The 27,218-nt window shown below is 37.2% G+C and overlaps 1 protein-coding gene across 6 annotated transcripts in view; it reads left to right on the top strand.

The window, feature by feature from the left end:
* The window catches only part of mtcl1 (microtubule crosslinking factor 1), a 101,375-nt gene that overhangs the window by 68,777 nt on the left and 5,380 nt on the right, over window positions 1–27,218 (top strand). For 2 of the 6 annotated variants that reach the window (XM_082172907.1, XM_082172905.1), the window contains 8 exons: window positions 4,189–4,314; window positions 6,665–6,883; window positions 8,762–8,923; window positions 13,738–13,905; window positions 16,415–16,675; window positions 17,515–17,805; window positions 20,113–20,189; window positions 22,046–23,588. In XM_082172907.1, coding sequence (XP_082029033.1) covers window positions 4,189–4,314; window positions 6,665–6,883; window positions 8,762–8,923; window positions 13,738–13,905; window positions 16,415–16,675; window positions 17,515–17,805; window positions 20,113–20,189; window positions 22,046–23,588 — 2,847 coding nt within the window. Of the gene's footprint in view, window positions 1–4,143; window positions 4,315–6,664; window positions 6,884–8,761; window positions 8,924–13,737; window positions 13,906–16,414; window positions 16,676–17,514; window positions 17,806–20,112; window positions 20,190–22,045; window positions 23,589–26,135; window positions 26,197–27,218 lie in introns of all 6 variants that reach the window. The other 4 variants (XM_082172906.1, XM_082172903.1, XM_082172908.1 and 1 more) reach the window with 3 other exon arrangements.

Below are 27,218 nucleotides of genomic sequence, written 5' to 3'. Positions count from 1 at the left end.
TTTCTCACTGGGTTTTGAAACCGAGTGTGTTTTAGAGGGAAAGGAAAGCCTGTGAGACATTTCAGAATGAAGAGCAATTCTTCCCAGCTTGTATATCTTTATTTAATTTAATAAAATGCAATAAATCCTTAATGTAATAAAACTGAATGGAAGAGAGCCAGTCGTCATAAAATATCACTTCCAATTATTTTACACCAGGTTATTAGATCAAAAACAACATCCCTGATTTATCTGATGCAACTCAATGAAACACTAGACAGCCGAGAGCAGTTCGTTCACTCGAATCATTTAATTCACACCATTGTGATTCTTTTGGTTTCTTCTCACTCCACTCGCAACCACTGCTGTTTATTTAAAGTCATGAATTACGACACTCACCATCCTCTCACGCATACATGATGTGTCTGTTCAATTTGTGACTGTTTGTAACAACGGCTGGATGTGTGTTAATCATGTCATCGGTTAATATGTATTTGCATTTAATTTGTTGTATGTCTATATGGTTGTCTACGCTTCGGTTTATGTGCCGCTGCTCAAAGTGAACTCTACACGCTAACCAAAACAGCTGAAAGGGCGTGTATTTAATATACACTATATGAATATGCAACATTTCACATTTACCAGCATCATGCTGCCTTCAAGTCCTCCTGGGAAGTTACGTTTTTAAGTCATTTTGACTGGAACAAATGGACGCAGGTAATTTTTGATATTTTCTCACTTTTTCCATCTACTCACAAAGCGAAAAAACTAAGATAACCTAAAAGTATAAAAGATGTGCATTAGTTATGCAACTTGATTCTGCTTTCAGCTAGTAAGTGTAATTTAGCACTTTTCCTCTAAAATCAGCTAAGTCTGTCCTATACCAGTTATCTTCTGCCATGATATTTTCACTGACTCATCCTCAGAATTCAGGGCTCAAAAACAAAGGCGTTTCTCACTAGTAATCATGACCTGGTGTTGCAGTTTCCATGCGGTTACTCATTAATGTAGTGACTTGAAGGCAGCATATGCTTATTTTACATTATATTTATGCATATGAATCTTCACTCTTACAATTAAAGGGGTCATGACATGGATTTTTTTTTTTTTTTTTTTTTTTTTTTGAGGTTCATTTATAATGTTAAATACAGTTTTTTTTGTGCAAAAAAACAAAAACAAATATATATATATATATATATATATATATATATTATATATATATATATATATATATATGCGGAAAAACTATTATATTCAGGCCTTCTTTCTGAGCCTCTGTCTAAAATTATCCATTTTTATGCAGCGGCTCTTTTAAGACTTGTCAATAAACGTCCAGTGTTATGATTAAACGTCATTGCATAGTAAGCTAGCCTGGCAAGCCAGACCTACATCAAGATGTTAGGTCTAGCAACTCACCATTGGCACGGCTCAATCCGAGGGCCGGGATAAACGGTTGTCTCTCAAAATCCCTCTTGACGCAATAGGATAGCGCTTCAACCAATCAGAGCAACGAAGAAGGCTAGTTGGTATATTCAACTTTTGCCGTATCCAGTCGGCAAAACTCCGAACACATCTTCCTTTTTTTAAAATGACTTAAAGGGTTAGTTCACCCAAAAAAATGAAAATGATGTCATTAATGACTCACCCTCATGTCGTTCCAAGACCGTAAGACCTCCGTTCATCTTCGGAACACAGTTTAAGATATTTTATATTTAGTCCGAGAGCTTTCTGTCCCTCCATTGAAAATGAATGTACGGTATACTGTCCATGTCCAGAAAGCTAATAAAGACATCATCAAAGTAGTCCATGTGACTACAGTGGCTCAATCTTAAGTTTATAAAGCGACGAGAATACTTTTTGTGCACAAAAAACAACAAAAATAACGACTTTATTCCACTATTCATTTCCTTCTCTCTGGGCCTCGAGTGAGTTCACGTAGTATAAATGCATAGCGCTTCTGTGTTGTACGTCACACATAGGCTCACTATTGGCCGACGCTGGTCATGTGTGTGATGCGTGTGTACAACACAGAAGCGCTACGCAGTTTTGTAGCGGGGAACCGTCGCAACTCTGTCGTCATTATGTTAAGCCCGCCCCGCCTACTCTATACACGATGTGATTGGCCTGACTAGAGTTTGGTTTTTCCAGCTCGAAAGTCAACGGAGAGTTGCTAGACCACACTGGCTGCAAAATAAATGTTGCTGCCGCTAGGGTGCGTCTAGATTTCGAGGCTAATAGGACGCAGTATCAACACCGACTCGCTATTGCACGTGAGTAAGTGTTTTGGAAACATTATTTATATAAAACCGTCATTTACAGATAAAGCATTATGAAATGGTTTACTCACGGTTTGTGATGGAGCTGCTGTCACATTCAATCCAGTTGCTGCTTCATCAAAAGTTTCTTTGCGAACTCTCAATTACACAGTTGCTCGTTATAGAAAACAAAATGCTCCGAACAAACATAAAATGCTCCAAACAAACATAAAATCCTCCGACGCGATCCAAAACACCATTAAAATAAACCATCCACTTGTTCATGAGGCTGGGATCCTTCTGATGTCTGGATAGAGATGCAAATGAGCTGTTTAAACTTGACATTCCTCCACTCCTTCATTTATCCTGTTGTCGGCAGACTCAAGTGTGTGTGGAGTAGGGATGTCACGATTCCCCAAAATTCCAGTAGTCGGTACCGATATCATTACAATTGTACAGTTCTCTGTACCAATTTCGGTCCCACAGCAAAATCTGTTGGAACTATTTTTCTATTTTATTTAACTATTTGAAAAAAATATTAAATTCAATTCAATGACTTTATTATGTATGACGGTAATCTTAAGTAAATAATACGTATAAGCACTGAAGGCTACATGCTGTTTAAACGTAAATATTGCATATCAAAAAATCAAGTGAAAAATAAGCAACCTTCTATGCACACATTATTATTATTATTAGTAGTAGTAGTATTTTTAATACATGGAGACGTAGCTAAATCTACTGTACAGTAGCCTAATATAATTATTTCTGTCAATTTCTTCAAGTTAAACCGAACTTTTATTTTGACGGGTTGCCGTGAAGACCTTTGAGTTTCTGTGTGTGTATGATATGATAGTTTTTCTCAAATGAAACAGTAAAATGCTCATGAAGTGACTCTCAGAGCGGCTCTGGAGATGTTCATCATGTCATCATATTGTGAGGCAGCAGAGACTGAAAACAGCGCGGGCGTCACTCGTGCTTCAGTGTGTGTGTGTGTGTGTGTGTGTGTGTGTGTGTGTGTGTGTGTGTGTGAGGTAAATCAAACCGCGTGTCTGATATGCGCTTAGATAAACATGGAAGTGACTGAAAGCAGCGGCCTATTAGAGGGTACCGTACTACAGAAACGCTGGTATCATCACATTAAAAAAATTTCAGTACCGACTTGGTACAGAAGTACCGGTACTTTTGACAACACTAGTGTGGAGTAAAGTGAACGCACATCTGTATACTGTATCCAGCTCAGTCATTATAATGGGCTCTATTTGCTTTTGATGCGACGTTCAAATCCGGCGTAGGCGAGTGCCAGTGGGCGGGGCTTATAGTGCAATGATGTACAGTATATAACTATGCGTCGATGTCTCGCTCTGGAGGCGGGCATATGCAAATGTATTCACCCATGTGACATCACGGATCCTCAAAATCAAAACGAGCTGTTTTTGGAGCTTGAATAAATAAATGCTTTGTTCATAATGAGGAGGACCGTTTTAAGCTGTTAATTTTGCAGGATGTTTTAATAGTAAAAAAATACCTCTTACATGTCAAAATTTGATTTTTCATGTCATGAGCCCTTTTAGACATTTGTTAGAAACTAACAAACAGCAGCACACAAAGCACAGATTTCTTTACTGTAGAAATTAATCTGAATTCATTATGAGCCTCTACATTAATTCTCTTGCTTTTGACACCAGAGAGTTTATAAGGAAACCATTGCAATAAGAATAGTATCCTAATATATATTTATTTATCAATACTACAAACATAAAAGCTAATTTCATATTTTCCTCCGTAACCAGCCATGCAACAGTAACAATTTGGACAATCTAGAAAGAGATACTGAAATACCTCTGCCTTGATGCATGTTACGGATGTGTTTATGTTTGCATGAATTTGATGATGTCTCTCTTGAAAGTGCTGGGATTTTGAGACTGGTGTTGTGTGTTCTGCTGGGCTCCAGTTTCGTGAGCCGGCTCTGCCTGAGACGGGAATTTCTACCAGAGAGATTCAGCTACGCCTGGACCATGACAGGAGGATGAGAGCTGGACCGGAGGAGAGAGACGGCTTCACTTCATCCATCCCTCAGGTACATGCGGTTCACTTTGAGAAAGAGGACCAGAGCGGCGGGTGATCGATTCAAAGGCTCCTCGCATATAAATCAGATTTGACAACAGTAGTTTATTATGGAGAGATAGACTTTATTCTAACCACTAGGTCATACCAGCTTGACCCTGTAAAGCCTGACAAATGGAATAAGTGATTAAAAAAAAACTTTTTTTTTATTTTTTTATGCAAGGTTATTGAAAATTTAGACAAAATGTTGTTGTTAATTTAAATCTAAAATCTGGTTGTTTTTTTGTTTTTGATGAGGCTTTTTTGCCTCATATTGGATGATACAGTGCAAATATGGAGCTCATAATCCAAGGCCCAAACTGAGCAAAAATGGTGCTTGTAATGTAAATGAACGTTACATTAGACTACTGACATAAAATGGATATAATTATCAGTCGCTCTATATCTGCCAATATGTCTAATGCCTGGTTCAGATTACATGATTTTTTTGTCTGTTCACGATAGTCACTGTGTCAGATTACACGATTTTGACTCCTAAAATCTTGTCGTGTCATGGACAAGAAACATGTCAGACTACACGTTGCTTCCCGACCAGTCATCGCGTGCCGTCTCACACATTCACATGCACTCACACAAACAGACACACACACACACATTCACACGCACACACACACACAAACACACACACACACACACATTCACACGCACTCACTCACATACACGCACTCACACAAACACACACACACACACACACACGTGCTCGCTCACTCACTCGCGCGCACACACACACACACACACACACACACACACACACACACACACACACACACACACACACACACACTCTCTCACTCACTCACTCACTCACTCACTCACTCGCATACACACTCACTCACTCCTGTCGTGGAGGACCGAAAAAAAAATTAAACATGCTAGTCTTATTATGGTGATGTCGTGAAGCATCGCAGACGCGACGTAGGTTGTCGCCCACTATGACACACACTATACGAGATGAAACGATCGAATCTTGCGTCCCGACGCCCGTTGTCGTTTACGAATCCCCACGACACCCTACGTCAAACGGATCGTGCCAAAATCGGGCTAAAATCATGTAATCTGAACCATAAGTAAGCTTATATTTAAATGCTTAGTTTTATGATCAAAGCTCTGTAGTTTTAAAAGATATAATGTGTTGAAATACAAAGATGATTGAGAGATGAACAAATAAACCTTCAAAAGCCTGATGATCATATTTGAGACTCACATTTGAACATGATTTTTCAAAAAAGTTAAGTATGGATAATCAAGTAAACTTGCTTCAGTCCAGTAAGTGTTCATCTTGAAATATTACTAACAATATAAACATTATTCCTAATCCTATTACAATCATAGTAAAAGGCTTTTACTAGCTATAAAAGTCTAAACTATCAATCAGACGACAGACGATTAGATTGTGTGCAACAGGTTTTTCACAACGATTTGATCATGATGATCATTAAGAGGCCTTAGAAACGTGTGTATCAAATATGAGACAGTATGCTTTAGGGTTTAAGTGGTTAAACTTGTAATTGGCTGCTTTATTGCTGGTCGTCTGACTAGTTTCCCACATAAACCAGCTTGGACCAGCTACTATACTTCCAAACTGCACAAAAAAAAAGGAGTATTCTAGGAGGATTCACTTTTCTTCTTGCCTCAAAACACCCACATGATCATTCGCTATCTCATTACTCTCTATGCAAGCATGCATCTATCTTATGTCAAGTTAAAAGGATACTTCACCGATTAGCGTTAAGCTTTGTATCAGTAGAAACCCGGTAGTATTTTCGAGTGACCGTGCTTCCTTCCCTCATGTTCCCCTGAGACGAGAGATTTCTGTATTGTGTGTCTGGTAAAAAACCTCAGATGACGCAAAAATCATCATTTATCGTCATCAGAGGCTCTTTTGTCTAGAGGCGAGAGACTACAGCCAGTAGGAGGAGCTCGTTCCGCATGTTCAACCCGCCCATAGGGGGATCTCACGATAAAACACCGTCTTTTCAGTTTCCAGTCGACTAGTAGCCTAGCTGTATCATTTCTCCCGACACTGCCCTCTGTAACCGGTAGGCGTGGCTTGGGAGTGGCCTCGTAGGGCAGCGAAGCAAGTGCATTCTGGGAGATGTAGTCTTTCATCCACATGAGCCAAAAATACATTTTCTGGCGTTTCTCAGTCTAGAAGGCACCAACTTCTACAATAATTTCACATTTCTACTTCATAAATGAGCCAATTTAAATACACATTCATCTTTCCAGCAGTGAAAAATCCCTTTAATAATCATAATATTAACCATCACTCTTGTCTATTTTGAATGTTTTTTCTTGCGAAGGAGGAGGAGAGGAGGCGCGCAGAGGCACGGCGAGGACTCGAGCTGCAGGGACTTCAGTCCCATGAGCCAACATGGCCGCAGGAAAGAGTCCAGCTGCAACAGGAAGTGAGATTGTTCCGCCACAATATAGTGATCGTGTACATGAAGCTGCGCTGGATCCTCATGCACTGGAGGCTCGGTCGCAGGACAGACGGTGTGGATGAAGGTGCACATGCTGAGGTGATCCAGAATAACTACCCTTGTTGACCCTGAATTGACTGAGCTCAGATATAATTAAAGGGGTGGTTGATTATGATGTCACTTTTCTAACTTTAGTTAGTGTGTAATGTTGCTGTTTGAGCATAAACAACATCTGCAAAGTTACAACGCTCAAAGTTCAAAGCAAAGGGAGATATTTTCTTTTAAAGAAATTGCTTTTTAAGGACTACAACAAACGGCTGGTAGGGACTACACGGGTTAATGACATCACCAACCCTATAATTTACATAAACCCCGCCCCCGGAACACGATTAACCATTCAGAAATATCCTGTTGCTTCTATATGTTCTCACTCTATCTTTGTCTGACTCTGGTTTGAACATAAAAGGCTAAAAGTTTTAGAAATTTCCAGTGCATGTCTGTGTGAGGTAAAAGGACAGGAGCTCTTGAAGCTCCGCCCCCTGTGTCGGGAGCAGCAGCTCATTTGCATTTAAAGGGAAAGACACAAAAACGGTGCGTTTTTGTTCACCCTCAAAAAGTGACAATTTTAACATGTTATATAAAAATATCTGTGGGGTATTTTGAGCTAAAACTTCACATACAGTGGGGACATCAAAGACCTATTTTACATCTTGTGAAAAGGGCATTATACCACCCCTTTAACTGACTGATATGCAAAAAAAAATTGTCTCGTTTGTGGCAGTAGGTCATCTGACAAACTATAATAGCTCAGTATTAGTGTGACCACATGTTGTATGATTTTTCATTTCACAGTCCATCTGTCATATCTACAACAGCTGCTGTAAACAAATGATAACAATGAAGCTCAGAAACATTTCCAGTGCTGAAATATTAGACTGGATTTTATTTAAAAAATGTACAGCATGTCAATATATCATGGTTCCTGTAGCTCAAACAATAGAGATGGCACACCCTTACTGACGTGAACCCTCAGAAGTGAATGATTTGTTATACACTGCATCACATCGACCCCATTAACATTCACTCACACACTCATGAATCTGATTTTAGAATGTTTCTAAGCAATTAAATACACAAATGTTGTGTGAAATAGTTCATTTTAATAAAATAATTTTTTTTATCAATTCTGCATTAAAAATTATTTATCGAACAATTGTTTAATTGTATGTTTAAAAACTTGTTTTTCTTATTATATATTTACACTACCGTTTAAAAGTGTGGGCAATGCATTAACTAGTAATATGTATGCCTTGAATGCAATGTAAGTCACTTTAGATAAAAGCATCTGACAAATGCATGAGTACATTAATACTGTGCAAAATGATACATGCATAATCCAGTACTAATCACAAAAAAAAAAAAAATCATTTTGAATAAAGCATGTGGTAAATGACTAAATGTAAACATAAAAAAAAAAAAATCATCTTTATACATTTAATATTACATTGATATTTGGTAGACTTTTTTTATAGTTGTTTTTTATAGACTCAGCGAATCAAGAAATATCCTGGTCATCTGTCAGGTCAGGATTTACCATACCATACCACACCATACCATACCACACCATACCATACTATAGTATATTTATAGTATATTTTTTTACTATAAAAATAAAGAAAAATAAATAAAAAGAATAATAAAATAAAATAAATAAATAAAAAATATAATTGAATGTTTAAAAAAAAAATATATATATATATATATATATATATATATATATATATATATATATATATATATATATATATATATATATATATATATATATAAAATAATATATAATAAAAGTTTTAGGTTTTTATGAAAAAATTTTTTTTTTTTTTCGTTTTTATTATATTTGTATTTCGTTTTATTTCGTTTTGATTAAACTTTAACTGTAAACATTTTCTATGGTTTCTCTCTTACTTGTTTCTTCAGTACGAACGATTGGAGAACATTCCAGAACTGGCCGTTATGATCGACCAGGGTGATGGAGAGATGGGAAGGGAAGACAAAGTGTGTGGCCAAATCACTGGAAGTGACCTCACAGAGCCCGGCCCTCTCCTGCTGTCTCCAGAGAGATTCCAGCACCAGAAACAGGTCAAATATGTGGAAAAAAAATACAAGGGATTCATCTTAAAGGGATAGTTCAGCAGAAGAAAGAAATTCATACAAGTTTGGAACAACTTGAGGTTGAGTAACTGATAACAGAATTTCATTTTTGGGTGAAATATCCCTTTAAAAAGGTATTAACATGAGAAAAGCCATAATAATCCTCAGTGATTTGACATGGTGGTTGTTGCTAATCAATATTCTTCCCTTTATTCATTGAAGGGAAAATAAGAGATGCGTGTAGTGACCTTAAAATCTCTCTCCTTTGTTTTCTGGAGTAAATATTAAAGCAGTGTTAGTGTTTCAGTAGCAGTGGTTTAAAGCAGTAAACGTTCTCTCGGCTCTAGTCTATTATTTAACCTCTCTAAGTGCAGGAGTTTGTAAACCACTTCAGTTTAACAAATCTTTTAAAAATCGGTCACATCGTCTTGTTTAGACGTATATATGTGGCTTTTTCCCTAGAGATAATTTTGCTTATGTACAGTACAGGCCAAAAGTTTGGAAACATTACTATTTTTAATGTTTTTGAAAGAAGTTTCTTCTGCTCATCAATTTTTTGATAAAAAATACAGAAAAAAACAGTAATATTGTGAAATATTATTACAATTGGTTTTCAATTTATTATACTTTAAATTATCATTTATTTCTGTGATGCAAAGCTGAATTTTCAGGATCATTACTCCAGTCTATCACATGATCCTTTAGAAATCACTCTAATATGATGATTCATTATCAAAGTTGGAAACAGTTCTGCTGCTTAATATTTTTTCATAACCTGTGATACTTTTTTAGGATATTTTGATGAATAAAAAAATTTAATTAAAAAAGAAGAATTAAAAAAATATATATATAAATCTTTTGTAACAACAATATACACGACTGGTCAGTAATTTGGGGTCAGTAATTTTTTTTTCTTTCTTTTTTTGAAATAAATCAATACTTTTATTCAGCAAGGATGTGTTAAATTGATAAAAAGTGATAGTAAAGAAGATTTATATTATTAGAAAATATTTTTTTTATTTTGAATAAATGCCGTTCTTTTTAACCTTTTATTCATCAAATATATTAGGCAGCAGAACTGTGTCCAACACTCATAATAAATCAGAATATTAGAATGATTTCTAAAGGATCATGTGATAGACTGGAGTAATGATGCTGAAAATTCAGCATTGCATCACAGGAATAAATTATTTTTTAAAGTATATTCAAATAGAAAACAATTATTTTAAGTTGTAATAATATATCACAATATAAAAAAAAAAATCTGTATTTTTGATCAAATAAATGCAGGCTTGATGAGGAGAAGAAACTTCTTTCAAAAACATAAAAAATTGTAATGTTTCCAAACTTTTGGCCTGTACTGTACTTCTCAGCGCATGCACATGGTTTTAACTGAATTTCCATTTCTGCTGAACACACTCTTTTGACGGAAATGCAATTGGCTCCATTGATGCTGTGCTGACCAAGCTTACATACAAACTAACGAGCACAGACATGTCCCTTAGTACGATATCGGTTTATCGAACTGTCACTCTTATGACATTACCAAATAAAGTGTGTTATATTTCTGCACCACTGGCTTGACTAAATTCAAATGCAGTGTGTTTGGATGGAGCTGAATTATAACATTATTTCAATCAATGGTGAATCTGAAAATAATTTTTGGGAAAATTGATTTTTTTGCATTTCTGTTTTGCGCCACAGAAACTGCACACTTCATACTTAAGAGAGATTTGATATTAATGTGTCTCAGAACTTAAGAGCTCACAGGTTTCATTTACTCTAACTTTTAACACTAACCTTTGTCGCCTTTGGCTTTTGGCTTGCTTAGTTGGGGACATTTAATATTCAACAATATTATTGATCTGCCTGCATTGACTCCATTATATGAGAACTGAACTGAGCTGGACATAATTGTTTTCTCCAGAGTGGCTATATATATATATACAGTACAGGCCAAAAGTTTGGAAACATTACTATTTTTAATGTTTTTGAAAGAAGTTTCTTCTGCTCATCAAGCCTGCATTTATTTGATCAAAAATACAGAAAAAAAACCCCGTAATATTGTGAAATAATATTATTACAACTTAAAATAATAGTTTTCTATTTGAATATACTTTAAAAAATAATTTATTCCTGTGATGCAAAGCTGAATTTTCAGCATCATTACTCCAGTCTTCAGTGTCACATGTGACATCCAGTCTATCACATGATCCTTTAGAAATCATTCTAATATTCTGATTTATTATGAGTGTTGGACACAGTTCTGCTGCCTAATATATTTGATGAATAAAAGGTTAAAAAGAACTGCATTTATTCAAAATAAAAAAAATATTTTCTAATAATATAAATCTTCTTTACTATCACTTTTTATCAATTTAACACATCCTTGCTGAATAAAAGTATTGATTTATTTCAAAAAAAAAGAAAGAAAAAAATGACTGACCCCAAATTACTGACCAGTCGTGTATATTGTTGTTACAAAAGATTTCTATTTTTAAAAAATGTGCTTCTTTATTTTTATTGTATTCATCAAAGTATCCTAAAAAAGTATCACAGGTTATGAAAAAATATTAAGCAGCAGAACTGTTTCCAACTTTGATAATGAATCATCATAGAATGATTTCTAAAGGATCATGTGATAGACTGGATCCTGAAAATTCAGCTTTGCATCACAGGAATAAATTATTTTTTAAAGTATATTCAAATAGAAAACTATTATTTTAAGTTGTAATAATATTTCACAATATTACAGTTTTTTCTGTATTTTTGATCAAATAAATGCAGGCTTGATGAGCAGAAGAAACTTCTTTCAAAAACATTAAAAATAGTAATGTTTCCAAACTTTTGGCCTGTACTGTGTGTGTGTATATATATATATAAATGAACTAAATTAATAACTTTTTTACAACAAAAAAGAACCATCACTGAACTTACATGAACTGGACTATGACACTATTTTCTTCTAGATCTGCTTTAATTTCCTGTTATCACTGTAAAGTTGCTTTGAAACAGTCTGTATTGTAAAAAGTGCTATATAAATGAAGGTGACTTGACTTGACTAACTCTCAGTTTAAGGAAGATGCATTTGAACTGACATGAGGGTGAATAACTAATGACAGAAGTGTTCCTTTAATTAAAGCCGCTGAGGAGAGGTGCTGATGGCTTTATTGTATCATGATTAACTTTCTCCCACATCTACTTAATTAATAATACAAACACACAACTACTGAATTCTTTATTGGAAATGCATTTAACTACCCTTCACATGCTTCGTAAAATCTCACTTATTTTCCCTAGAAAGCAATATTATGACTTTTACAAAGTCTTGATTCAGTTTTCGGGCTCTACTAGAACAGGTTTTCATCTTTGAATGTTCATAAAACACATTATTTTTCACATATTGTACATTGTTGCAGCTCCTCTCTTCCCAGTCTGTCAGTAACGCTCTGTTTAGTAGTGATGGGTCGGTCGGCCATGAACGATTCATTCATTTTGAACGAATCTTTAATATGACTCGGGACTACTGAGTTGTCTCAGAGAGTGATTCGTTCATTTTGAACGAATCTTTAATATGACTCGGGACTACTGAGTTGTCTCAGAGAGTGATTCGTTCATTTTGAACAAATCTTTAATATGACTCGGGACTACTGAGTTGTCTCAGAGAGTGATTCGTTCATTTTGAACAAATCTTTAATATGACTCGGGACTACTGAGTTGTCTCAGAGAGTGATTCGTTCATTTTGAACGAATCTTTAATATGACTCGGGACTACTGAGCTGTCTCAGAGAGTGATTCGTTCATTTTGAACGAATCTTTAATATGACTCGGGACTACTGAGCTGTCTCAGAGAGTGATTCGTTCATTTTGAACGAATCTTTAATATGACTCGGGACTACTGAGTTGTCTCAGAGAGTGATTCGTTCATTTTGTGTTGACCACGCATGCGCAACATCCTATGGGTTCTGTACTGGATACAGACATGATTAGTTCATCTCTCGAGTCTTCGGGTTCGGGTCCGAGTATTTGGTTCTTCCCATCAGTCCCATAGAGGCTATGCTGTCGGTACCGGAAAGAGAAATGATTAGTTCACCTCTCGAGTCTTCGGGTCTGAGATCTGAGTCTTTCGTTCTTTTGTCACATGATGAACGAACGACTCGAACCCGAAGACTCAAAAGATGAACTAATCAATACTGTGTCCAGTACCGACAGCATAGCCTCTATGGGACTGACAGGAAGAACGAAAGACTCAGACCCAAACCCAAAGACTCAAAAGATGAACTAATTTATTCTGTATCCGTGTAACTTTTTAAATACATTCTGCTGAAATTAACGAAATGACTCGAAAAAAAATTTGTTCATTTTGTTGAACGAGATTTAAAGAGTCAGTAAAATTATCAGAATTTCCCACTACTACTGTTTAGTTCCTGCCTCTATGAAGCCCCTCCTTCTGAAAAGCACTCTGTGCTCTGGTTGGTCGGCTGGAGCAGTGTGTTGTGATTGGTCAATCGGAAATGACACGCCTCTTACCATAACCAGCGAGTTTCAACACACTGCTAACTAACTCAACCAGGCCCCGCCCCTTTATTCTGCACATAAATTATTTAAATGAGGAATATTGCGACATGTTCGTTCCTGAAAGAAAACTCAAGACTACAATGGAGGCGTTTCAGGGAGTTCAGAAACAGTGACACTGATATAGAGAATAACTCCCGCTGGAGGGACTCTGTAACTTTGCAGATCTTTTTCATGCTCAAACAGCATCATTACAGTCCTCTGTGTTTATCTGTGTCTATCTCCAGGCAGGGGAGAGTCTCCGTGTGCTACACGCTCTTCGCTCTCTCCTGGAGGAGTTCAGGGCGGAGCTTCGGGAGGAGGCGCAGCGGCGCTGGCAGGTGCAGCAGACACTGGCCAATGAGAGAGCGGCGTGGGAGATCCAGCGCGCTGAGATGAGGAGTCACGTCATGAAGGTGCAGAAACAACTCTTACATCACAGAAGAATCACCTGTGAACAACTGTACAGCACACCTGCATGATCAGGCCTCAGGCATGAAACCTCAGAAGGCTTGGTCTTCCTCAAACACTGCATCAACTCCATTAACAGTCACTCACGCAGTCAACAGTCTGATATTAGAATATATATAGAATAAATACACTCAAATGTTATGGGAAATAGTTCACTTTTATTAGATCAGAATTGTTTATCAATTCTACATTGAAATATATATATATTTACATGCATACATAATAATTCATAATAATTCATTATATATATATATATATATATATATATATATAAAATACAATATCTGCATATTTAAAATAGTGTATATATACAATGTAGAATTGGTAAAACATATTATTTAAAATAAAAATGAATTTAATAATTGTATTAAAAGATACATTCAATTGATCAAAAGTTATGTTTTTGATAATACGAATTATAAGAAATGTTTCTTGAGCAGCAAATCAGCATATTACAATGATTTCTGAAGGATCATGTGACACTGAAGACTGGAGTAATGATCCTGAAAATTCAGCTTTGCATCTTCAATAAATTACATGAATACATTTTAATATATATTTTAATAAAATAGTTTCAAATAGAAAAACAGTTCTTTTAAATTGTTCTATTTCACAATATTAATGTTTTACTGTATTTTTGATCAAATAAATGCAGCATTGGTGAGCGTAAGAGGCTTCTTTCAAAAACATTAAAACAAAATCTTACCTATCCAAAACTTTTGAACTGTAGAGTATTTAACATTTTTCAGCCATTAATCAATTTGATCAAAGTCTAAGATGACTTTCTGAAAGGTCAAATTTGAAAAACTTGGTCTTGTCATAAAACGGAATTTCTTGATATCTTAACCAGACATAAATCTTATGCTTAGACATCAAGCATCTGCAGTGCCATGCATTGCTTTCAGCTTACGGTGACTTGCTTGCAGTGGCTGTTTCGGTGTCGTGGAGGTTAGGGAGCGTCTTGAAATAGCCAGCTATATTTAGTGCACTTCGGCCGTCAAACACACTCATGGCCTATTAAAAGGAAGCAGATGTCAGAGAAGCCCTGCTCATTCAGACAGCGGATAGATTGAGGAACATCTGGCTAGACGTGAAGGGAGGTGTGTTTGGACTTTACTGCACTAATCATAAAGGCAATCTGGCAAACTTAAACATGACTCTACTTAGCTAAATAGCTAAATATATAGGCTAGTCTGTGCATGATTGTGTTTTTCGAAGGCTGTTCAGAATTGAACTCTTACCCCATACCGTGCAGTATGCACTATATACTTTTTGTTCGATTGTTGTCATATGATGTCAATATGTTGCATGTTTAATTCAGCAAGTGGCATCCTATTATCATATTGTAAATAAATCTTGTTATTTAGCATTTTTAGTCCATTTTTTGCATCAACTGCTGGCAATCTGAATAAATAAAGAGTCAAGAAGTAGGCTAGATGTTACAAAACACGACTGTAATTATGGTTAATTTGTCACACTGTACAAGTCTAGTGCATTGCATTGTGGGATACAGTGTTCCACACAGTGGCCACTGGATGTATACTGCGCATTTTGGTAGCGCGTCATTCTGTGCATACATAAAGTTTGCATACTGTGCATGCTCTGTAAAGCGACACTAAAAAATGCTAGGTTGTTTCAACCCAACTTTGGGTCAAAAATGGACAAACCCAGCCGTTGGGTTACATTTTTTAATTACATTTTTAACCCAATATTTGGGTTTGTCCATATTTGACCCAAAATTGGGTTAAAGGTGCTCTAAGCGATGTCACGCATTTTTTAGGCTGAAACATTTTGTGTCACATACAGCAAACATCTCCTCACTATCCGCTAGCTGCCTGTCCCCTGAACACACTGTAAAAAAACGCGGTCTCTGTAGACAGCCCAGGCTCCACAAACGGCAACAAAAACAAACTGGCCCAGCCTGGACCACGAAACATAACAAACAGTGTTCCAGCCAATAACCGACAAGAATGATTTGGGGGTGGGGGTTGGGGGGTTAGTGCACATGAAGGGGGGGAGTGGAGGAGAGAGAAGCATGAAGAGGGAAGTTAGCTAGAGGAGAGATGTCCTAGAAAACGACAACGACTAACGTTCGAATTATATTCTCTTGAATATTGATATGGCCGACATACAAAGAGACGACGTTCCGATGAACAAATAGCAAAGAAGAGGGAGAAGGAACGCGCGAAGTCCCGAATTTACACCGGAAAAGCCTGTTTCAGGAAGCATGGAAGGGAGGGGGAGGGGACGGGATGATGAGGAGGAGGGAGGGTCGAACTAGCCTCCGTTTTGTTTGACAATACTTCGAACGTCAACAAGAAGTGACGTCACCCAACACCGCTTAGAGCACCTTTAAAACAACCCAGCGTTTTTTAGTGTTGTATGAGAAGTATATGCATGCACCCTATGCAAGCATTAATGCTCTTCTTCATGTCTCTGCTGTTGTGCATGCAGCTGCAGGAGGTCAGAGGTGAGTCTGCAGGCGCAGATGATGAAGATGAAGATGCAGGTGTTGCAGACGCGGCTCAACAGGAACGGGAGGAACAGCGCCGTCTACTGGCCGACAGTCACAGCACGGCACTGGAGCTGCGCTGGAAACTGCAGCATGGAGAAAAGCGCTGGACCCGCGAGAGGAATGATCTTCTGGAGCGCTTCGAGAAAGAGAGGCAGGAATGGGACCGCAGCTTACGGGATATGCACCACAAGATGGAAAAGGTCTGGGGTGTAATTGCTACTTGTTTATATATTTCAATACGTGAAAAGCGGAATGTAAAAGGGCAGACAAGACATGTGAATGCGTTCAATGCTGGAAAGTAACACTAAATAGTTCAGTATAATATTTGTATGTGATTTTATTTGAGCAACATAATAACGCAAAACTATATTGGAAGACTCCCGTGAGAATCGCTCAGGTTCATTTAGGTCAGTGCCTTGGAGCAGGGTTTCCCAAATAGGGGTTTGTGAAGAAAAACGCAAGAGGTTTTTGAGTTGATGAAAGGCTAATAATGAAATTGAATGTGACATTCGGCACTGTGTTTTCAGCATCTCAAAGTCAAATTTATTTTGTATATATAAATACACACATATGCAAGTATATATTTAAGAAAAATTTGCATCTAAATACTATATATATTTATACATAATTTATATTTTATATAAATATATATTTTTTTTATATAAATAACACATTTTTCTTAAATATATACATGCATATGTGTGTATTTATATATACAAAATAATTATACACAGTATAGAGCACACACATATATTATGTTAACACAAACTTTTATTTTGGATGCGATTAATCGCAATTAATTGTTGCCCAGCACTGATATATATATATATATATATATATATATATATATATATATATATATATATATATATATATGTATATGTATACTTTAAAAAATAAAAACAATCAAAATAATATGTAAAAAAAAAAAATATATATATATATATTTTACATTAGCTGACTAAAAAGTTTGTGAACCCCTGCTAGACAGCTCAGTAGGGTTTGACACAGAGCTGATATCTCCTCTCCTCCACCCCAGATGCAGAGAGATATAGTTCAGTCAGCAGAAGGAGGTGCAGCGCATGTCTTCTCCCCTCAGGAGAGCCCGTGTAAGGCTCCTAGATCTCCACGCTCACCCTGCACCGCTCCACACATGCGCTCACACTCGGACTCCGAGGCCACTCCGGCCGGCAGGACCAGACCCGGTGAGGGACACCGGCCCCCGGAGAGCCTGTTTCTGGACGCCCTCTCGCTGGACCCCTTGAGCGAGGCCGAGGTGCCGCCTCCATCACGTCTGGACAGCGAAAAGAGGTTCTCCCATCTGAACGAAGTGAGAGACAGAGCAAGACATCAGTTCACACTACACAATGATGCACATTTCATAGAATGCATTTTTTATTTATTTAAGGTCCACCTATAATCTCAGTCAAGGTTTTTTGCACCAAAAACGTGTCTTCTTTTTTTTCACGATTAATCGCATCCAAATTAAAAGTTTGTGTTTACATAATATATGTGTGTGTGTACAGTGTATAATTATATTGTATATATAAATACACACATATGCATGTATTTATTTAAGAAATATTTGCATGTATATACTGTATATATATTTATACATAAATAACACCTTTTTTTAATGTATACATGCATGTGTGTGTATTTATATATACAAAATAATTATACACTGCACACACACACATATATTATGTAAATACAAACTTTTATTTTGGATGCGATTAATCCCAGCACTAGTTTTCTGTGACCATTATCGGTCCACTTTCTGACCCTTATATTTAAACAGGTTGTTTTTGCTAGGGATGTCCCGATCAGGTTTTTTTGCCCTCGAGTCCGTGTCCCGAGTCATTTGATTTTGAGTATCTACCAATACCGAGTCCCGATCCGATACTTCTATAATACATAAAAAAAGAATAAAGAAGAGCGAAAAAACAGATCCAGGATGTTCCTTATTTTTTATTTAATTCACCTTATTTTAACATTCAACAACTCTGTTAACAAACAGAGCACTTCTGTGAGGTAGCTTGAACAATCAAGTAATATTGATTCCACTTTTGGACTTTAGTGCAACAGTAAATATAAAACAAGTCTAGTATATAAACAAATAGCACCTCAACTTAAAATACCCGGCAGGCATGTAAACAAAAAAAAAACAAAAAAAAAAGTGCCACAGTGTTTGCAAAGCCAGTAATGTGCTTTTAGGAACTGCACTCCTACGCCGGTTTCACACTGCACGCGTTATCGGAGCGTGCAGCGCGTATTTTTTTTCCGCCGCCCATGTTAACAGATTAGAGCATTCACACCGCACGCAGAGGCGGCGCGGCAGTGCGTAGCAGAGCAGAAGCAGCAGTGCCGCGATCGTTTCGGCGCAGAGTCTATTTTTGCTGCGCCGCTTGCGCTGAATTAAATTGACAATGCATTGATCATGGCCAAAATACGCCGCAGTTTTATCCAAAAAGTGCATTGATGATATCTATTGTGTTTTAAACAGTCAATCAAATGACCAACAGCAATTTAAAAAGAAAACAAATGTCCAAAAACAAACTTGTTGCCAGAACAATAAAAACAAAGATGAACCAAAAGTTATATAAATGAAATTATTAATAAAATAAGCTTCTTGACAAGTCTTTTCTCTTAAATGTATTTGAAAACGAAAAAAAAGCAATGCCAACTTATCCATTATAGAGTACTCTGTCTGTACACAACCCGTGGTTCAGCCGCGCGTGACAAACGCTGCCAGTGTGAAAGCAAAACGCGCGTGTCCTGCTCCTGCTCACCATACGCACTGCTCCTGCGCAGCTTACGCTCGCGTGCAGTGTGAAACCGGCGTAACTCTGTGCCACCGCATAACTATAGATGTGTTCAAAAATGATGAGAATATATATACATATATATCCGAGTCCTGATCGGGAGGTAACGTCCGATTCCGATCGAGTGTGAAAACACGTGATCGGGCCCGATTTCCGATCACGTGATCGGATCGGGACATCCCTAGTTTTTGCTAATGTAAAAGAGTTCGGTACTATACGGTTATCCGGACCACACGATGGCCCACCCCTAAACCTACCCGTCACTGAGGTTAAGACCAATCATACGATGGCCTTCCCCTAACCCCGCCCCTAAACCTACCCGTCACTGGGGTTAAGACCAATCAGGGATGACAATACGGACTATACGGGACTAAAAGACACACGTGTGGTCCGGATAACCGTATAGTTCCAAGAGTTCTGTACTGTATGCAAACTACCTCTATTATGATTGGCTAACATCTTTGCATGTGAAATGAGTAAGAATTAATACATTGTGACTGCATCACAACACTCAAATGTGCTCCACAAAATCTCAAGTTAAAGTTTTGTGGCTTTTAGTTCACTCCAGCATCCTGTTTCAATAGGAAATACATCAACATGAGAAAGAAAGTTTGAGTTCTTAAAGTTTGAGTTTATTTAGTAAAGTCTTTCATTCAAAAGATCAATTAAAAATAAGATCAGAGGACAAATTTTACTGATAAGACCCCCTTTTAAAACCTTGCTGATAGCATTAAAGATGAATAATATACTGATCTAACCTGGAAGTATTTCTTAGAGTCTCTGTTCATGTTTTAACTGTGTTGTTGTTTTAGGCACTGAATGAGATTTCTGAGAGTGGGGATTCTGTCATTTACCCTGAGGAAGAGCAGAGCGGCGGCAGCCTACTCAGGTACACTCTGTTTGCGTGTGTGTGTGTTCTTCTCTTGGGAATATAGAAGTCAATAGCAAAGCTTGACATAAATGAACTAAATAATATTATATTTCAATGCTGAAAGTTGTATAATATCCTGATCTTCTGGCCTCTAGACATGGCTTGAGTCTCTTCTGTAAGTCTGATCACTTAGTAACATCCTCACACCTTTTCTCAACAACACAGATTATTTGAGGCGTCATTCATCTCCATAGTACAAATAGTTAGATGCCAAAGTTTACTCTAGTGTAGGGGTTAGGGGTGAGTAATGGGTTTGGTCAAATCCCAAAGTATGAAGAGTAAATGTGATGCTGGTCTTAGAAAACACTGCTAATTTGCTTATTTTATGCACTGTGTGAATACAAAGTCTCAGGAATATATAAATACAAATGTGTGTGTGTGTGTGTACGAGTCGAGTTATTGATCCAATGTCCATTTATCATTGTCCTTTTCAAAGGTCTCCTCAACGTTGTTTCGTTTACTGCAAATAAGCTTCAGTGTCTTTTCCCGACCGTCCCACTTTGAAAATGTACCGATAAATCGATCTCGCTTTGCCCTTGTTTGAGTGTCAGTTAGCAACTATGTTTAGACTGTGATGTTGATGCTGTTTCCGCAACCTCTCCGGAGAATTACAAATGGAAAGGAACAGTTTAATCTCAGGAGGCTGAAGATTAAACTTCCCAGCAGTAAAGAAAGATAACTTCATCAGTCCATTGGTATCGTTCTAATAATGATCCTCCTCCTTTGGGGCTGACACATTAAATCCGGCATGCTGTCTACCGAGATAGTATCATCAACATGCTCCTTATTAGTGGTTAAACGGATCACAAAACCCACGGTTCGGATCACGTTGCAGTTTTTTATGCATGTGTGGCAAATGTAACTTTGCTTTCCATTTATTCCTTAAATCACAGTTTAAGTACTTTGATACCACAGCGAAAACTAGCCTGACTGATAACATTCAAACATTACTAAAGACAAGTGAACAGTCAGTAAAAAATAAGATATACTAATTTCAAGGATAGATATACAATACAACCAAATTACAAAATAAAGTAAGGTCTAACTGTAGTGTTTTCAGGCTGAGACATTTAATAATTAGGCCTAAATGTAAAATAACAATATTGTATAAAGTAAATATAGATTTAATATTTGTTAAAGCTGTGTTTTGTTGTTTAATTAACTTTAATGACTTAGACAGCAGCATGCATTAATAGGTTGCTGTCACTTTAAGACCGAATGCACGGATCCAATATAATGATACACATTTTAACTGTTTACGTTCACTTTAGACATGTGTTCCCGTCTGTGTTTACAATAATACTTGCCTGAGACTGGTATTTTGGCATAATTTGTGTGTATATATTCAAGTGAGTTGATGGTGAAACTTAGCAATTAATCCGTGAAACACACGCGTGCCAAACCGCGGGGCCTGGTCCATACAGATCACAAATCAACTACGATCCTTTTAACCCCTACTCCTAATGGAGTCATTCCTTTGTTCTGTCCCATGTTCCCAGAATCCAATGTTCCCCAGTTTCCAGGGTCCCCATGTTTCCCAGATTTATATGCCACATAATGAACATATGATAAAGGGTCCTATGTTCCCCGGGTTAGAGTTAGGGGAACATAGGGTTAACCCTGCAAACATAGATATTTACCCCTCCTGACGCAAAGACAATTCCAGCGAATTGTGTTGTTTAATAAGATACTTTGTTTGAGCATTGCATCAATCCCATAATGCATTGCTTTAAGCTGAGTGAAAAATAATCCAAGAAGCAGGTATAATGTTTAATAACAGCATTGTAACTTTTCAACCATTTTTGCCTCTGTAGGGCGAAGTCAGTTTGCTCCATGAGCGACTTCCAGCGTTTAATGGACAGCTCCCCCTTCCTACCAGATAAGAGCAAGCATGGCGAACATATACGGGACGATGTGACCCCTCCCCTTTCACCGGATGACCTCAAATACATTGAGGAGTTTAATAGTAAGGGTTGGGATCTGCCTACCAGCTCCCTGGCCTCTTGTCCCATTCCTGGCCCAGTAATGCCCTCTCCGGGGATGGAGGCCTGGGCCGAATCCCGAAGGGCCGAGTCGACTTCAGAAGCATTCCAGCCAGCCTCCTGGTTCCTGACCACCAGCGCCACCTTGACCACCAACACCATAAGTAACCCTGAGTACTGCCAAATGCTCCCGCTCAGGGCGACCCAAGGGGGAGACCAGTTTGGGGTGCATGTCCTCCACAGTCCCGCTCGAGGGGAGCGCTCAGCTCCAAGCACCTCCGAGCAGGAGTACATGTTCTCCAAAGTGACTCAAGTAAAGGCAGGGGAGGTTGTAGGAGGTGCAGAAGAGGTGTTTGGAGGAACGTGGCCATGTGAGATTAGGACTCACTTGGAGGCAGGACTTAGACCTGAAGAACGTCCATTGATTTGCCCTGCGGTTGGATTTACCTCATCATTAGAGCTGGAGCTGTCTCGCAATCTGAGTGATGACATGAAGGAAAAAGCATTTGCTATGCGATCATCTGCGTCTGGATCCAGCCCTCCGGAACGGCAGCTACGGGACATGGCATGCCAGACCAATGGTTTTACCACACGGGGGACGCAAACCACCCAGACTATCAGCGTGGGACTGCAAACGGAGGCTCTTCGCACCATCACAAGCAGTCCTCACCGGTGTCTAACGCCCAAAGGAGGCTCTACTCCCATCTCATCCCCTTCTAGGAGCCTTAGGAAAATGCAGTACTCGCCAGTCGTACAGGCTAAGTTTGAACGCCCGTGTTGTTCTCCGAAATACGGCTCACCCAAGCTCCAAAGGAAACCCTCAAACGCCGGCAAAGCAGAGCAACCTGTCGGCCAGACTCGTGCTCCCACTCCAACAACCACTTCCCAGCAGCAAAAAGGCAACAATGAATCCGCTTGGGCTCGTTCCACGACGACTAGAGACAGTCCCGTTCACACCACCATCAACGACGGCCTCTCCAGCCTCTTCAACATCATCGACCACACGCCCGTCGCTTACGACACCATGCAGAAGTTCAACAAGTCCCCTAGCCGCTCTCGTCCCACTGAAGCAGGGCCATCAGATCCCAAATCTCCCAGTGTTTGTGCTGCACAGGGGCCTTTAAGGAACTCTCGGGGCCGGTCCCCAAGCCCTGTTCAGCTCATTGTAGAGGCGCAGGGCGAGAAAACCCCAGAGGGGATTAGCATCAGACAGGACCTGTCCGCTCCTCCGGGATACACGCTAGCGGAGAACGCTGCACGGATCTTGAATAAGAAACTACTGGAGCAGAGCTTCAGAGAGGAGAGGAGGCTTTCCGCTTCGTCCGCAGCTGCTCCCAACAGATCCGGAGACACAGAGAAACCTGGATGTCTTGAGGTAACTGAGAGGTTTATTTCATTGCTTGGAGGTTGCTCTTTTATAGACATAAAGTCAACGTGAAATCAAAAATGGACCATATTTATTTTTTACGGTGAGATACTACAGGCGAAAATTGTGTTTTTTCATGCATCTGTCAATTTTGAGATTTTGGGCATACAGTTATGAAAAGCCAAAAAGTCCACAATCTCAAAAGTTTCAGACTAGTGGAAAGAAAACATCCAAAATACACTTTTAACTGTATCTTTTAGAGCTCTTTATCTATTCGCGTCTGTAGATTTCAATTACAGTATATCTCTTTAAAGGCTGTTTTCCTCCTACATTGAGCCAGAAATCTCCACTTGAGTAGCCTTTACATACGCCAAACTTTACAGTTTTATTCTTATCTATATTCTGAAGGTTTTTACAGAGGTTTGTTCATATATAATTTTCCATATATAACATTTTATTCCTAAAAAATGATGTTGACATTATTTTCTGATAGAGTGATAAACGGAGATATCCAAAATATATATTTTTTTAAACCTTTGACTCTAATATATATATATATATATAAAATAATTAAACAAGAATTTTGAACCTGACTTCATTGTGTTCAGATTTTTGTTCTAGAAATGTATCCAAATTAGTGCACATTTTTAATGCAATTATTAATGTAATCAATCAACTGGTGAAGTATGGAGATATCTATTAGTTGTAGTTTGTTACCCTATTCACCTGGGGTGTCTCGCCTTTAGTAACATTCCTGTCTTTTTCGTCAAAATGTTTGAGGATTTCTGACTTTTGGTTTCAGATGTTAGTGTCTTGGCAAATCTGAGCACAGTTTGAGACATCGTTGAGATCTCTTCTGAAACCCTACAGGAGAGACGTGTGAGATTACCGGGGTCAAATGTCTCCATTTGCTGTCTAGTAGAAACTAATGAGATTATATAATTTGTGATTTTTTTTCTTTTTTTCCTGCGGGTACATAGGCATTTAGTTTGTCTCTTTTTTTTGTGTGTGTGGATTGTATATTACAGTATAAATTTGACTGCTTGTTGAAGGTTTTGGTCTTTGGACAATGCAAATTCAAAATACAAAATTATGTTATATAAAAGTATCAAAAATTCTCATTCCCAGCTTCCAAATGCTGCCTGAATGCAGGTCTGAATGCATGTTTAGCGTGCTGCTTTGTTGCAATGCTAACGGTAGCATAGCCACATGCTGCTTATTGTTTTTTTATTTCGCAGTGAAACTAGCTTACATAACTTCTTTGGATACAGGATGTTCTAATTCACTGTAATAAAGTTGTATCCAGTTTTTGATGCCTGCCAAACTCTATCCATTTAGAAGATTAATCCCGCACATGAAAGCATGTCCGCAGACAGAGCCGCGTCATCGCACAAACCCATGATGCCCTGTTAATGCCAAAGACACGTTCACAAAGATTTTAACATCATGAAAGGAAGATGGTTGTTTGTGAGCAGTGTGTGTGCATCTGGGATTTGTGTTTTAAACATCATGGATATTACTATACATACAGTACCATAGAAGAAAACTTTAGTAATTTTATGAACTCTATTAATTATTTTAAATGGAAGCGATTGTCATGCACAGATTAGGAGTTTACACAAGTAAAACTATATTTCACAGAGTTACTGTATATAAGGGTGAAAATCACAAAGATGTGTCCAGATCACATTTCACCCCAAATTATACAACCCCAATATTTCACAAAAAATGTAATATCTGATATGTGTGTGTGTGTGTGTGTGTGTGTGTGTGTGTGTGTGTGTGTGTGTGTGTGTGTGTATATACATATATACACACATATTTACATACACAGATATATATATATATATATCAGATATTCCATTTGTTGTGAAATAAATTATTTAAATATTATAAATAATTAAAATAAATAATATAAATATTTTGTTTGTATTGCTATCAACAATGTTATATTGTATTTATATATATATATATATATATATATATATATATATATATATATATATATATATATAATTATACAATATAACATTGTTGATAGCAATACAAACAAAACATTTATATTATTTATTTTAATTATTTATAATATTTAAATAATTTATTAAATAATATATATATTGCACTGACATTGTTGATAGGAATACAAACAAAATATGTTTTTTTTTTACATATGCATTACAATATTATATTATATTATATTATATTATATTATATTATATTATATTATATTATATTATATTATATTATATTATATTATATTGCACTGCTGTAATGTTAACTGGGCAAAATTTAAAGGCAAAATACAATTTGATGCTGATTATAATTGATTAGATGATGATTATTACATTTGGAGGAGAAATATGACCTGGACAGGTTTTAATCTCACAGAGATTCTACTATATAGTGTTGTAATGTTCATATTTATTGGACAGCGATGCTTTTCCAGGTTATACCCGCCGGACCGGCCAGAAGAGCGATGTAGTGCTAACCTGAGTCTGATGTGCTTGTGTTATTTTGACAAGTGTGTTTACTCCTGTTTCTCTGGGTTGCCTCCAGAACCACACTGTCTTACTAACTGCACCCTGGGGACTGTAACGCAGCTTGTGCTCGCCGTGCAGTAAGTGCCACCGATCCTACTCGACCTTTGACCTCACAGTGACCTCACTAGTCTTCCGTCTCACTGATTTTAATGGGATTTCTCTCACCGCATGCCACGCAGTTTCTAGACACTGTATCACCGCTAGGCATTATGGGAAATATTGTATGTGCTTCGTTGTGGTCACACTTTTTTTAGTCCTCATGTAGGTGTGCGCATGCCCATCGTCTGGTATTAACTGACCTCACCAATAACCAGTCATCCAAAAAGCTCTCAGAGTTTTCATTGGACCGAAATTATTATCCCAAACGTGAGGTGGAATTTCATGTGCCAAAACACAAGAAACTTTGGCTGATATGCAGTGGCTCAAAAAAATTATGAATAATTAAATAATTAATTTCAAAGAACGTTAACACAAGAAAACTAAGTGAAAAAAATTCCTAAATAGATGTTTTAAAAGATAAAACAATAAAAATAGTATTTTAAATCAAGACAAAGTATTTTCACATTTTATTTTTTAAGTGACTTAAGTGTCACTGTATAAAACAGTAAAAAGAGTATTTTAAAAGAAGACAAAAAGTATTTGCACACTTTTTTAAGTGACTTAAGTGTCACTGTATAAAACAATAAAACATTTATTTTAAATGAAGACAAAAAATATTTGCACACTTTTTTTTAAGTGACTTAAGTGTCACTGTATAAAACAATAAAAATAGTATTTTAAATCGACAAAGTATTTGCACATTTTATTTTTAAGTGACTTAAGTGTCACTGTATAAAACAATAAAAATCGTATTTTAAAAGAAGACAAAAAGTATTTGCACGCTTTTTTTAAGTGACTTAAGTGTCACTGTATAAAACAATAAAATATAGTATTTTAAAAGAAGACAAAAAGTATTTGCACACTTTTTTTTCAAGTGACCTAAGTGTCACTGTATAAAACAATAAAACGAGTATTTTAAGTCAAAAAGTATTTGCACTTTTTAAGTGACTTAAGTGTCACTGTATAAAACAATAAAAATAGAATTTTAAAAGAAGACAAA

The sequence above is a fragment of the Leuciscus leuciscus genome (genome assembly GCF_965113295.1).
Source record: "Leuciscus leuciscus genome assembly, chromosome: 6".
Classification (NCBI taxonomy): domain Eukaryota; kingdom Metazoa; phylum Chordata; class Actinopteri; order Cypriniformes; family Leuciscidae; genus Leuciscus; species Leuciscus leuciscus.
Note: the sequence above shows the minus strand (reverse complement) of the source record. Positions and strands in the feature narration are given on the sequence as shown.